The 14473-nt window shown below is 41.9% G+C and overlaps 1 protein-coding gene across 1 annotated transcript in view; it reads right to left on the reverse strand.

Moving 5' to 3' along the window:
* The window catches only part of dpy19l1l (dpy-19-like 1, like (H. sapiens)), a 42968-nt gene extending 38393 nt beyond the window's left edge, over positions 1 to 4575 (reverse strand). Inside the window, exons 1-4 of the mRNA XM_085803499.1 lie at positions 4163 to 4575; positions 3768 to 3792; positions 3566 to 3653; positions 870 to 1007 (exon numbers count right to left, since the gene is read on the reverse strand). Of these exons, the coding sequence (XP_085659625.1) occupies positions 870 to 1007; positions 3566 to 3653; positions 3768 to 3792; positions 4163 to 4388 (477 nt within the window). The 5' untranslated portion in view covers positions 4389 to 4575. The remainder of the gene's footprint in view (positions 1 to 869; positions 1008 to 3565; positions 3654 to 3767; positions 3793 to 4162) is intronic.
* Positions 4576 to 14473: the final 9898 nt, after the last annotated feature.

Genomic DNA, 14473 nt, shown 5'->3' on the forward strand with positions numbered 1-14473 from the left:
TATATTCCATTGTTTCTGTTTTTCCAGGGTAAGATTTCTGATCAATGAGAGAACAGTTGGTTCGCGCATGGCATTTGTTTACAAATTTGGACCGCCCGGGACCGTTCCTGTGTGAACACAAACGACCCAAAAGAAAAATGCTACAGTTGCATCGGTTGTGAGTTTGAATCGGAACAAAGCAAACGAGCCACAGGTCTGAATAATAAAATACTGTACACCCTCAGAGAGCATCTAAAGGCTCAGAAACCTCAGCAGGTGTTTGGAGTTAATCAGCTGATTAGAGTGTGACACCATTAGGTTACAATAGAGAACTCTTTCACTATATTCTAATTGTTTCAGATACTGAATATTGGGTTTTCATTCAACGTAAACTATAATCATTACAATTAAAAGAAATAAGACATGAAATATGTCAGTCCGTGTGTAATGAATCTATAATACCTGAGTTTCATAACTGAAATAGATGAACTTTTCCATGATATTCTCATTTACCGAGATTGAGATCCTGATCCGGACATAACACAATCTATTGTTACAATAGATTCATGCAAATGATCTTTGGCTGAGTAAAGACAGCAGCTGCAGCGTGAACATTAACCAGACTGAGCTGCACAATTTAACGAGTTGTTAGTTGCGGCCCAAACCAGACGAGAGGTGCATTTAATTCCGGCCTGTCCTCCAGTTAATGAGAAGCTGCTTCAGAATCTGGAGGTTTTCTCTCCACTGCTAATAAGAAGTTAAGTGGACCCATGTATTTGAACTGGACTCAGAGGTGCTCACTGATGCAGCCAGAAAAAGAGGAAAGAAATAAAAAGCATTTCCAGATAGCTTAAGATAGCCTAATCATATGAATGACATGTCAACATTACCTCTGGGTAGAGATTAAATCTCTTCAGTGTGTTTATGACCAGGGGGTGCTCTGTCAGCCGATCGTTCATCACCATGTGGAGGCCGTCCAGGAAAGAGGGAGCCTCGATGATGGTTTTGTAGTAGGAATAATACAGACCCTGGAACCAAGAGGAAGGAACAGATTACACTCAGGAACTCAAAAGGAGAGAGAAGTCTGGTGGAGGATGTCTGCTCGATGACACCCAGCATGCCAACATCCCAAAAAAAGAGTCCCCAGCCCGGTGCCACATTTCAAACCCCTTGGAAAACACTTGAACACATCACTGCAAAAGCTCAACAGCTCCACTTCCTCAGGCAGCTTTAAAAAAAAGAACAACAACAACACATCCAATCAGTCAATAACGTCTGGTTCTGTTCTCCTCAGCCATCACCGAGTCCATTATCACATCCTCTGTTACAGTAGGCTACAGCAGCACAGACAGTCACAGACAGATTGTTGGCAGCAGCAACCACTTCCCCTGCACACATAAAACTGCAAAGCGAGCAGAGAAGATCGTCTCCGACCCCTGGCTTCCTGCTCAGCACCTCTTCCAGCTCCCTCCCACTACAGGTCACTACTCACTAAATGACTTAATGCTTCACAAACAGCTTTTTTCCTCAGCTATCAGGACCCTGAATGCCTCTCTCTAGCCCGCCCCCCCCCCCCTCTCCTCACATATCATAACCGTCTGATGCTGTCCAGTTGTGAATCACAGACAACGATATCCATCCATCTATGAGAAATGTCAAGTCGGAGTGATGGAGACAGGCAGAACTAGAGAAACAAAGGAGAGACGGAGCAGAGTGAGACGGAGTCAGCTAAATATAACTCTACAACAGACGACAGAGGAAACAGGAGTTGCACAGGCTCAGAGCCCATCTGGTAGCACACAGCAAGAGGAATGTTCTGCCTGCATATGATTAGACTGTCACCTTTAGAAAAAAAAGGTTGTGAAGCCCGAGCTGCATGTCGAGCATCAGTTATCGCAATGGTATTAACATATGCTGCATTAAATCACATCTTATAGTCTCTGATCTTGCTCCTGTGCATCTGCCTTTACCACAGGAATCAGAAATGAAGAGCAAGTCGTCTATTGTTTGTACTGATGTGAGGGCAAACAAGGACTTTCTATGAATGTGTCGGCATAGTAACGGTCTGGTCACATCGCTCTTCTGCCTTGCAAATATTCTCTCGTCTCCCTCGTTTACTTACAGTGAAATCTGTGTAAGTGACACACGACACCTCTACATCCGTTTGGACTCAACCGACACGTGGGAACCGCTGGTCAAAGCTCCTCTCCACTGCTGCTTTGGTTTTGCAAATGAGCATCGAATAAAAAACGTCTGATGCAAAGTGTTTGGAAATGTCAGTGTGTTGTGTCATCACGTTGCTTTGGACCAGTGGTTCTCAAACTTTTTTACATCAAGGTCCCCGAAATTGACACAAATTGGACTTTGAATTGAATTTTGAAGCAAACACTATAAAACACAATATTTGTTCTGAGACTGAGGAACATTACTTTTTTTAGTTAATGCACTTTAAAATTAGGGCCAATGGCATGATTTTTTGTAAATGCTGTAGAGAAATTTCAGGGAAAAAGTGGTAAGATTTATTTAAAAAAAAAAGAAGTTAAAAAATTTCTATAAAAAGTGGTAAAAATTTCTCAAAATTAAAGTTTTTCAAAAATTCTAGAAAAAGTGGTAAAATTACTAAAAAATAAACAAATAAAATTCTCAACAAAAAAAACGTTTAAAAAAGTGGTAAAATTTCTAAAAGATAAATAAATATATAAAAATTCTCCAAAAAAAAAAAGAAGTAGGGGAGCCCCCTGAACCTTCTCAGGACTCTGGGGGTCCCCAAACCCCACTTTGAGAACCACTGCTTTGTGAATTATAATCCACTGCCTTATAATGAAGTGTAGCATCGCTCAAACAGACCATGATCACGCTGCTCAATATGTATTCACCACCAGCAATATTCAAACCTCAAAATCATTCCTTTTTTTGAGGTGGACAGCTGCTGTATTTATTGACTGATTAATGTCAAAAAACAGAAACATTTCTGTTCTCAAGAAGCAAATGTCTAAAGGGTGAGGGGATGCTTCTGCTCTGGCTAAAGAAATGATTGTCATATATCTTGCAAACTGTTGAGACAATATTACCACCAAAGCAGAGGACAGTGGCTATGTTCATGTTTCCTATCCTCCACACCATAAATCAACTCAGAATCCAGTTCCACACAGTAGAACACCCAGAATCACAGTATTAATAACAGACTGAGTTTGAGTCATTTTTCACCCGCAGACGTAACATATTTCCTGGTAACAACTTCCCTCTGTTCTATATGTTCATAAATTAAACCTCTGGCGGCTTCAGATACTGTAGCTGGTCGAGCAAAACAAGACATTTAAATACACAATCCTCAGGCTCTGGAATTAAAATCATTATTATGCTGCATATTTCTCACCTATTCCGACCTATTAAACATGAATTAATTTCTCTGCAAATGAATCAGTTGCAGCCAGACAGAGTCTTTCCTTTCAAAAACAATCTGAAAACATACTACCATACTCAAATGTCATTGACAGTCAATGGCTGCTGGGATCACTCCATAATGTTGTGTAATGCCCCGCAATGCATTCTACTGTTATGCCAAATAAAAGCATAAACCATTTACCATTTCTGTCCGGAAAGCCATCTCCTTCTCCAGGTTGGACAGGTGGGAGAAGTGTCTGTCATTCTCAAACAGCTGTGACAGGTGATACCTGATCATAGGAGGAGAGATGTGTGTGTGAGGGGCATCTCAGAGGCAAATCACAGCAGTGTTGTTGTTGTTGTTGTTGTTGGACTAATAATCACATGCAGGTAGAGCAACGTACCAGTGCAGGTATCCAGTCAGAGCAGCTGTGGACAGAGAAGAGGAACTTTCAGTGCCGCTGCCTGACAAACTGTGACGGCCAACTTTAGACGACCACATGCAGTGTTATTTACTGTGGCGCATTGTGAGGAGAAATCATAGTAATATTAGCTTGAACTTTGTGAGAAACACGTGTGTAGCTGTGGAGAAGAAGCCAGGCTACTTTGACGGGGTTTAAATGATTGGCAACAACGGGAAGCTAACTGGTGAGCTAGTGTTTAGGTGAGCTAACGTTAGCCAACAGATGAGCAGCAGCGATAACTTCATTTAGCGGACCCGCTAATGCTAAAAAGAAAGAAGATGTAGGGCGCGTTAGCAGCGGTTAGCAGCAGCTAGCGGCTGCGGCTCGCAACTTACCGAGCAGAAGAGTGGTGCCCAGCTTCACCACCGCGGAGGGAGTTAGCCCCAGCTTGTGTCTGATGCCCGACAGCCCGTTGGGATGGCAGCCGGTGAAAGCTTTGCCCTCTCTGCCAGGTCGCCTCACGTTACTTTTGCCAGGGGGCGAAAGCAGCGGGCTCTTGTCGCGGTCAGCCTGGGTCGCCGCCGGACTCTTCCCGGTCTGCTTTCTGGTTTTAGCCACCATGGTTTCAGGGAGAGCCGAGGTAAGGCAGCCACGGAGCGGAGCGACGAGGGGGAGGAAGCACAGCCCCGCCGAGTGCGTGTGTATGTGTGAGCTGAGCTAAGCAGCTCCACGGTTGCTGCTCTATCTGCTCCTCGGATCTGCCCCTTTACTACCTGAGCGCCGCTTCTTCCACTGGCTCTCGTAGAAACCTGATGAGGCTTCGCCCCCAACCGGCCGCTGCGCGCCACTGCAGCGCTTCTGGCGGTAGCCATGGCAACCACGGTGAGAGCGGTACCTACCTACCGTGAGATCTAGCAGCTCGAGCCTCTCTGAGACAAAACACACAGAGGGTTTAAATGGCAGTCTAAACTGTCAGGGGCATGGTAAAATATGAAAGATAATACATCAATTTACAGACATCTGTCTAGTGTTGATTCAAGATGCCATTCTTTTCTTCTTTTTTTAAAATCTGGTTTTACTTTTTTGTAAGAAAAATATAACGATTATGATAACACTACAACACACCAAGTATGAAGACATAGTCCCAAAGTAAAAAAAAATATAGTATATAATATAGGCCTATTAAGTTTATATAGTAGCCTATGTGTTTATAAAAAACACACACACACAAACACATATTGATGTTCCTATTCTGTGAAACCATTCTTAGACTTATTGTAGCATATGGCCTAACATAAAATATACAGTAATGCTTTGAGATAGATACATAGGCCTACAACATAGCCTACCTCTTTGTGCTTTACATATTGTTGATTTCTAACAGGTTTAAGTAGTTCTCTTTCATGTTTTATTCATATTTTATATAGAGAAATTCAACCTATTCTCAAACATGATTAATTTGCTATAGACAGACTCAGACTTTAACAAAATGCAAGAGAGTCAAATATTCATAGGAGAAGTACAAAAGTCAAGCAAAAAGAGTGGCTAAAATAATATTGACAAGGGAGAGAGGGAGAGAGAGAGAGAGTCCCCTCATCACTAAAACGTGTTGATGACGCCCCCCACTGGTCTCCACTCTGCACCACAGGACTCTGCAGGAAGGCTCATGGGACGTGATGTTCCTTACAATTCTCTTTGGTCCTTTCAACACATAGTGAGAACTTCCCATTTAGGTTAATAATGGAAACAATACAGACAATTCCCACTGATCTTTTCCTCCCATTTTATTTCATTTTGAAAAGAGATATATATACATCCTACAATTGAGTGCATGCTTGGAACAGTTCCCAACTCCCAACCCAATTACTGTAAATCACTGTTAAAACCCCTCAGCATTTTATCAACACTATTATCATATAATTATGTCACTGCTATTATCAATAGTAGGTATACACATCTACAAAAAACAACTGTAAAATCAATCATTAACAGATTTTTTTTTTTTCTTGTTAACTGCATAATACACAATAAACAAGTGAGAGTTAGCAACAGTGGGATTAGGGAAATCCTGCTTGAACAAAATTGACATATTGTGTTAATTTGACAGTAAATAAACATTGTTATTGATTTCTTTTCAGGCTTTCTTTTGCATCAAAAATACAGAAATCTGCACCCTTACATTCAATGTTTACAGATCATAGAATCACATTACCCAACTCTTTTACAAGATTGCAGCACTATCACCCTTACGTTTCAAAATTTCACATTTGCTTTTTTGCAGTTGTCTCATTCTTGGGGAAAATGAGAATGCATGCATGTGAAAATGCAAAGAAAGCAAAATATAAGGAATTGAAATCTACTTTGTGTTACTACTCACTCTGCTTCATTTGACCTTAAGTGGCACAGCTTTTAACCCTTACATACTGTTCGGGTCAAATTTGACCCGTTTTGACGTTTGACAGCAGAAAAAATACCCTAAACATCATTCTTTGAGGCTGAAATTTTATGACTTTTCCTAAAGTGACCCACAATACACAAAAATGAAAATATTTTTAAATTGTATACTTTTGAACAGGTGCTACACATTTTTATACACTGAGGCTGTTTCGGGTCAAATTTGACCCGTATCTGTTTAGATGGATTTTAGATCCACCAGTGTGGGTCAAATCAAGGAAAAATGTGGTTTTAGGGAATCTTGAAACTGTGGAACTGTACAGGCCATGTTTGTGTGTATAATTTATGGGACAGTGGTGACAGAAACAGAGTTCAATGGGGACTTCGACACTGCCACGAGAACTGCCTGTGTTCCCACCACATTTGCCCAGAGACAGACACCTGCTGGTCTTTGAGGGAGCATGGGGGAACCTCGAAACAGTGAAATAGTAAAACAGCATAGTAGTGATCATACAGTGTGGTGCACAAATGGAACAGAGGTCATCTGAGGTCAAGGGGTGCCTTGACACAGACATGAGATCTGCACCTGCAAGCACCTGCACCCGCAATGTAATAAAATCATCTATAAAGTAACAAATTTGAATCAATTTGCGTTGGGAGGGTGGTGGTGGGGGGTCATGACATAGATGTTCCTGAGCTGCCATTTCAGTGACTGACATCATGGCAGCAAGACTTGGTACAACAGGCCCTTTATCTGATCTCCCAAAAGGAGGAGGTTGATGGTGATTTGGTGGAGGATGTGTCAGAGCAGGAAGACAATGCCGAAGAAAACCATATTATATATAAAGCAGGGAGAGTACATTTTTTTTTATAATAAGCATTTGATTATTTAATGTTTTTGTGTTCTAAGTGGTAAATGTTGAATTAATATTGATAATTATGATTTCTTATGATATAGCATCTACCTTATAACATATAGCACCTAATGGTCGCAATGGTTAAACATGGTCATATTATGAATTCCAACAGTTCCACAATGTTCATGCCATTTTAAAATTCAATGAAATATATTTAAATCATTGTGGCTTTTATGTGTTTATGTCTTATGTAGAACAGGATGTAATACTGTGTAATAGTAGAAGTTTTTCTCCAAAAACGAGTGTTGTAAAACTTAAAAAATGCACTCTCCCTGCTCTCTGAATTTTTTTTTAACACTTAATCATACATTAATTTATGTGTTATAGGCTATTTAAACATTCTAAATAGATCTGTAGTTAAAATTCAATATAGACACTTACTATGAGGGAATTCTTGGTCCGGGTCAAAATTGACCCGAACCATACTGTGAAGGTATCAAATTTAAACAGTATGTAAGGGTTAAGTGCAATATCTGCCAAATTAGACATTTATGTAGGCTAATGCATGTGCCTCTTAGGAAACCATATTATTCCACAGAGCAGGGTTGGAATGAGTCATTTCGATGTTTAGGCTGCAATAGATACATGAATCTCATAATGTTCACAAAAGCGCAGCAGTCTAACAAATATTGCCTCTAATGTCATTAACTGGAGCAGGAAAACACATTTTCTCTTCCGAATATTCACATAAAATTTGGCCTCAGTGTTCCTGAAAGCATCAAATTAGTTCCACTGATACCTTACAACCAGTAGATGGCGTTAAAGGACCACAAGATATCTGAACCATGACCTCAGTGCATCTGAAGTCAGTGGTTCAGGCTGTCTGTTGCTGATTTGATATTATTTGATTGAGAGCTTCCACCTTCATGTGGCCTTCATACTTATTCGAACATTGATTTTGTTTTTTAAATCCTTAAAAACAGGTGTTTTTATTGATATTATTGTTTCCTCTGCTTTACATTTAACATTAATAACATAGCATTAACAACAGTTACTGCCTTATAACCTTCATCCCTGGATGGGAGAGATGCTGCAGATTCACAGGCTATAAAATAGAATTGGAAAATCACATTTTCATAAAAATATGAGGAGTCTGGCAGTTTAGCGGGCAGCTTGAGACCGATGCCTTTGGGTCATAGTTTGAAGCTGGATGGCGTGGTGCTCTCTCTGGCGACATCAGAAAAGATGAGTTGATCTCATCTGTTTAGCTTGGAAGCTTGACGAGAAGCAGCGAGAGAGCAAGAGGAGGGGAAAAACTGTCTGCCGTCTGGTGGTGACATCATGACAGCTTCCCTCAAACTGCACGAACAAACACTCACCGGGAAGTCTTCCATATACCCATTCCTGCTCAGGGCAATGTGGTGGTGGGGTTTTTGGGACTGGGGAGGGTATGTGGGTGAGGAAACCAGGCAGGGATAACAAGCATTAGGAGACAGTGTGTTTGTTTTCTCCTCTGGCTCAGCACAGACAGCCAAAACGCTGCATGTGGGAAACTGTGAGATTCACCAGGAAGATGAACAAGGAGTTAAAGCTGTTAGTGGAGAGATCTGATCAGCTAGGGGTTCATCAGTTGGAACATGTCTTACTGGGATAAGCAGCGTTGGTCAAATCATTTATTCTTGTTGTTTTTAAGACAAAAAAAATAGAGTCCGTTCACCTCTGAATCACCTAAGAAGAGTCCAACTGGAGTCCTCATGACCTGAGTCTGAGTCCAGGTCATCAAGGTTGAGCTGGTCTCCAATTATAAAGAAAAAACATCACAACTGCCACCATTACAAATGCGCTTCACTTACTGTGTGTGATGCAAACAAATAGCCAATCTCAATCAGATTAACAAAAGACTCAGAGTCCTTACCTCCAACTCACAAATGCTCCACACTGTTCAACTTCTTCCTGCAGACATGTTGTTATTCCTTTCAGGCACAAACTATCACATCGTTTCTTAATTTTAACTAATGGTAACCAACAATGATAGCTTACAAAGGGTTGCTTTTCCAATTTGTTACCAACTTGTAAGTGGAACGCTGTCATCTCGGATGTGATGTCAGTTACACATTTTGACTTCTGAGGTAAATAGAATAAATGAACAGAGCTTGAGTCCAAGTGATGAAGCCTCAAGTCCTGAAAACCAGAACATGAACCTTTTTCCTACCATTAATTGTCATGCTATAATTACAAGTCCAATTCTTTATTTATTTTGCTCTGCATTACAGTTCAGATGACCTGCTGTGCTACTTACAGACAAGAATTGGATATGCATTTCATCTATCATCATCTATAATTATGCCCAAATTACTGATTACTGAATTTCAAGTCAAGTATGTAGGAGCCTATACAATTTAAGTTAATTAATTTGGATGATAATTTAAGGTGATTTATGTTTATTCTGAAAAAATGGCTATTTACATTCACAGATTAAAATGTTTTACAGTTCATATTTACAGTAAGTAATATAAGTTAATAGTTTAATTCATTGTAGTATTAAAATGTATGTGTGGATAATTTAAAAGGTTTAAAATTATATTGCTTTTGTTATATTTGAGAGTATGCTGTGGCTTTCTGATGTAAATATTTAATTCCCTTTAATGCACAAGGATCTGTGTGGTTTGAGTAATTTTTGAAGTTAACTATGGAACAGAACCAGGAGGATCGTGTGGAGTTTTTATTGTTTGTCGTTGACATGGATGACGAGGAATGATTAGAGCGTCAAGCTAAGGCTTCATCAATTAGGAACCTACATCGTAGTAGGGCTGGGCGATATGAGAAAAAATCCTATCACGATAATCTTTTTCATATCAGTTGATATCGATATATATTACGATATGACTCAAGTCACTATTTTTGTCAACATATCAGAAGGTTATTTTTGATTTAAATATTTATTTTCTGTCAAAAACTGAACATGCAGATGTAATGATGAACATATGATAAAAGCAATGAGTAATAAGCCCTAGGCTACATCGTAGATAATAAACTAAGAGGCCCAGGGAAGAAGGTGCTGCAGATGTGATTGTCTTAACACACCTGCACACAATGTCACTGTAAAAGAAATGCAAAAAATTCTGATCCTGCTAAAACACACTATTTTTAATTGTGCAAAGATTGGTTATTGAACATTTCACATTCAACTGCCCTGTTCAAACAGGCCTTCTCACAACCCACACACATCTGACAGGATGCTTGTTGTTACACCACCCTACAGCAGTTGTTGTTGGAGCACCATGCGTTTGTGCCTTTCCTGTTTCGCCTTGCCAGAAAACCACCAGCACATGTGGACATGGCATGAGATTAAAAAAAACAAAAAAACCCTCCTTGCGTGCCACATCTCTCATCATCAACCCCAATTTCCACTCCACCATCTCGCACCTCCTCGCTCTCATGGTGGTATTTTTTTCAAAAGTCCTGGCCGATTTGTGGCCGGCGAGTCGGACCAAAATACAATAACTGAGGCTGAGTGGTGGTGGGGGCCGTCAGCAACGTCCACGGTGAAAGACAAGCGTTTGAAAACTGTTAGCTCAGCTTGGGATTACACTGAGGGAATTTGTTTTTACACCAAACACGAGTGTGGCGCAGGCTGTGGTGGGGGGTGAGAGGGTGGGTGGGTGGGTACAGTCAGGGGCTTTTTTGGCTGAGTAAGTGTTGGGGCTGGGGGGGTGACGACACCTTCTATCTGAGATGTTTCATGGGGCGTGTTGCTGATTATTAAAGACAGCTGACCTGAACAAAACAGAGCTGAGTCCATGAATGAACCCGTGTCCCCGCTGAAGAAAAGACTCCACTGGAATTTCAAGATCACTGTCGTCTGTCCTCAGACCAGCTCCGACTGCAGAACTACGTTCAGATGTCAGACAATCAAACGGTTGCTGTAGCTTCACATTAACTAAATCCTTGCGAGCTTAGCCACCTGATTCGTCAAGCTTTGAGTTTCATGTCAACTGAACTGAGTTTGGAGCGTACCAAGCTTTTTCAAAATAAAATGATAGGAGCAAACAGAGGGTGTGTATCTTAAATGCAGCAACAGCTAGCTTCTGGATATCTTTTTTTTTATATTCAATGTACAGTATGTAATAAGCAGTAGGCTACTTACTGATCCCAATGTGTTGAAATAAACAGCATGTATCTAAACACCTTATAACTTGAAATATTAGACATCAGAAAACATGTTAACTAAGTAGCCTAATGTAGTTGATATCCAGGATAGTTAGCATTTCAGCACTTCAGGTTAATTTAGAAGATTTTTTTTTAAATCAGTTTTGGTTAGGTGGTTGAAATAAGGTCTGTTCCACCTCAAGACATTTTCACATTTGATCCTACAACATGCAAATGCAGCAGTAAAAAGCCCTGTCCTGATTTCTTTACGTTAGCCGGCTCTTGGCCTGATCAGCAATCCCCCTTTGTCTTGATCTTACAATCTGTGCTTAACTTTGTATTTGTATTCCTGCCCTGATTTGTTCTTTTCTCAGTTCAGTTGAGCTCAGCAGTGAGCGTGCAGGCCGACAGTGGAACAGCTTGCGTGGTCCGTGAATCACTGAATCACTCTAAAATCTGGTGGCAGAGACTCTCATTGCTAAGGAACGGTGCATGTTCAGTGATGCGTTCACCAAACTGGTACATTCACTGAAAGTACCACAAACAACACAATATATTCGCAAATGACACGATACATTCGCGAATGTGTTGTTTACTGAAAGTAGTGTTGTGTTTTGTGCCGTTAGTGAACATGTCGTTTTGTCACTCGCAAACGTATCAGAATGTATCAGTATGTTCACTGAACTGGGAGTCAGACTACAGAGAGCCTCAGTGGAAGCAGGAAGTAACGTCACCATGGGAACTCAATTCGAAAAAAGTCTCCATGTAAATGAACGGGAGTCCAAGTTTTATTTCGTGATCCGATTGAATTGTGTCATGAGAAAAAACTCTGTCCTCTACCTGTTTAAAACATCACGTTTCATGAAGAGAAATCAGCAGTTTGTTGTAAAACTATTGTAAAATAAAATTCAGAAGAATCTGTAACCAGAAAGACTCCAGGTGGCGTAGGTGATGTCACCATGGCGACCACATGCCGCCCTTTCCCGTGTCAGTTGGTGACGTATTTTTTGTGGGACACCTGGGGCCTCATTTATCATTGTGGATACACCTTTTTTTACGCCATTTTCCCCTCGTTTTGTGCGTACGCACTTTTCTCCGCCAAATTTGGGATCTATCAAGCCAAAACCTGACGGGGAAAAGTGCGGACATTTACACCCATTTTGACCCTGGCGTACGCCTTTTTTGAGGAACAGGAGGAATTGGCGACACCGTTGCTGAGTCAGAGAACTGCAGTGTGCCCGCGGATAATATTTAAAAGACAATCAAAGCCGTTAAGGAAACATTCCGAAATAAGTCAGCCATGTGCGATTTTCATATTATGATTATATATATATATATATATATATATATATATATATATATAAAGTTAAATACGATCATGTAACTTAATCGAAGTTAATATATATATATATATATATATATATATATATATAGCTTTATTTTACAGACTCCAAGTCCATTAATTGACATAAACAAAGAAACATAGACAAACAATATAGACAGCACACAGTCTGTCCACACACAAGCTAAAAACGGTACAGTAAATATATAAAGCGCACCATCAAACCAAATAATTGCAGATGAAATTGCTATCAAGATATGATCAAGCACACCTGTGTGAGGTAGCTAAATATGATCAAGCACACCTGTGCGGCAAGCATATAAATACCGCGCCGGTGCGCCTGTGCGTAATGGCACAACATGGATCCAGCTATTCTCGGTGTTTTGGACGTCCTCGCACGTGCCATGCGGAGGGAGCGGGTGTTCCGGGACCACCACGATCTGCTGGCCCATGATGATGACTGGCTGATCAGCCGATTTAGACTCCCTAGAGCCGTGCTCTTGGAGCTATGTGCTGAACTGGGTCCAGCATTGGAAAGGAGCACCCGCCGCACACACGCACTACCAGTACCAACACAGGTAGGTCCATTGGCCACATAGCCTAGTTGTTGAATACTTAGTAACGTTGAATAATGAAACCAGTTTGCATTTTGAAATTCTGAAGTGACACATGATTTGGCACAGGTATTAACCACACTGGGTTTCCTGGCAACCGGGACATACCAGCGGGAACTAGCCGACAGGTGTGGATGATAACATTAACATTAACTTGTTCACCCTTGTGGCTGAAGCCCCTGCCGGGAATGATCTAATCCTGCAACATCTCTTCGTTATAGATCCGGGATATCACAGCCGTCACTCAGCGCCATAATGCCTGCAGTCTGGGATGGCATAATCAGGATGAATGATCAGTACATTCGGTTCCCTTACACTGTGGAGGAGCAGGCCAATACAAAAAGGCGATTTGCAGCAATGTCCGGTTTCCCCAATGTAATCGGAGCCATTGATTGCACTCACATTATGATTAGGGCACCATCTGTGAATGAATTCGTTTATGTGAATCGCAAACATGTGCATACGATCAACACCCAAATCATATGTGACGCCGACATGCTCATAACAAATGTAGTGGCACGGTGGCCTGGCTCTACACATGATTCATTCATCCTGACGCACAGCAGTGTGGGGGCGAGACTGGAGGCAGGCGCTGCGCGTGACGGCTGGCTTCTTGGTGAGCGCATACACACACTCATTCATTGAAAGCTGCTGCTTATAATCAACAATTTAAGGCTGATACTCACCCCATCTTTGTGACTTACAGGTGACAGTGGCTACTTCTTGAGGGAGTGGCTGCTAGTTCCCATCCCGGACCCACAGGGTGGCCAGGAAACCCAGTACAATGAGACCCATGCCCGTGCGCGCAGCGTGGTTGAGCGCGCAATCGGGCTACTGAAAGGCCGGTGGCGCTGTTTAGATGCGTCGGGTGGCAGCCTACTGTATCAGCCCAAGAAGATCTGCCGCGTCATCTGGGCCTGTGCAGTCCTGCACAACATGGCCTTGAGGCGTGGGGTTGCGCTGCCGCCGGGCCTCCCTCCTCCCCAGCACGTCGATCCCGACCCACAGCCCCCTCCCCGTCATGAGGGTTACCAACGGGGACTGAGGGCACGTGATGCTGTGCTGCACCGGCTGCGAGCACCCCCCCCGCCCCATTGTTAATTTACGTTAAGAATGTGTGAATAAAATGCTGCATTGTGACAAAAGACACGACAAGGAGATGCTTCGTTTATTTATTTTTTATTGCCTCAGTCAGTGACGTGACCGCAGCTGTGAGGGCTGCAATATTGTCAGCAATGCGCTGCTGACCCGCGACAATGCGCTGCAGTGCTGCAGCGATTGACCTGTGGCGATGGTTAAGGTCAGTCAGCTGCTCCGCCACTGCACCGACTGCAGCCATCGTGTCCCTCT

This window comes from Trachurus japonicus, chromosome 16 (assembly GCF_045865225.1).
Source record: "Trachurus japonicus isolate A0001 chromosome 16, Traja_1.0".
NCBI classification, from domain to species: Eukaryota; Metazoa; Chordata; class Actinopteri; order Carangiformes; family Carangidae; genus Trachurus; species Trachurus japonicus.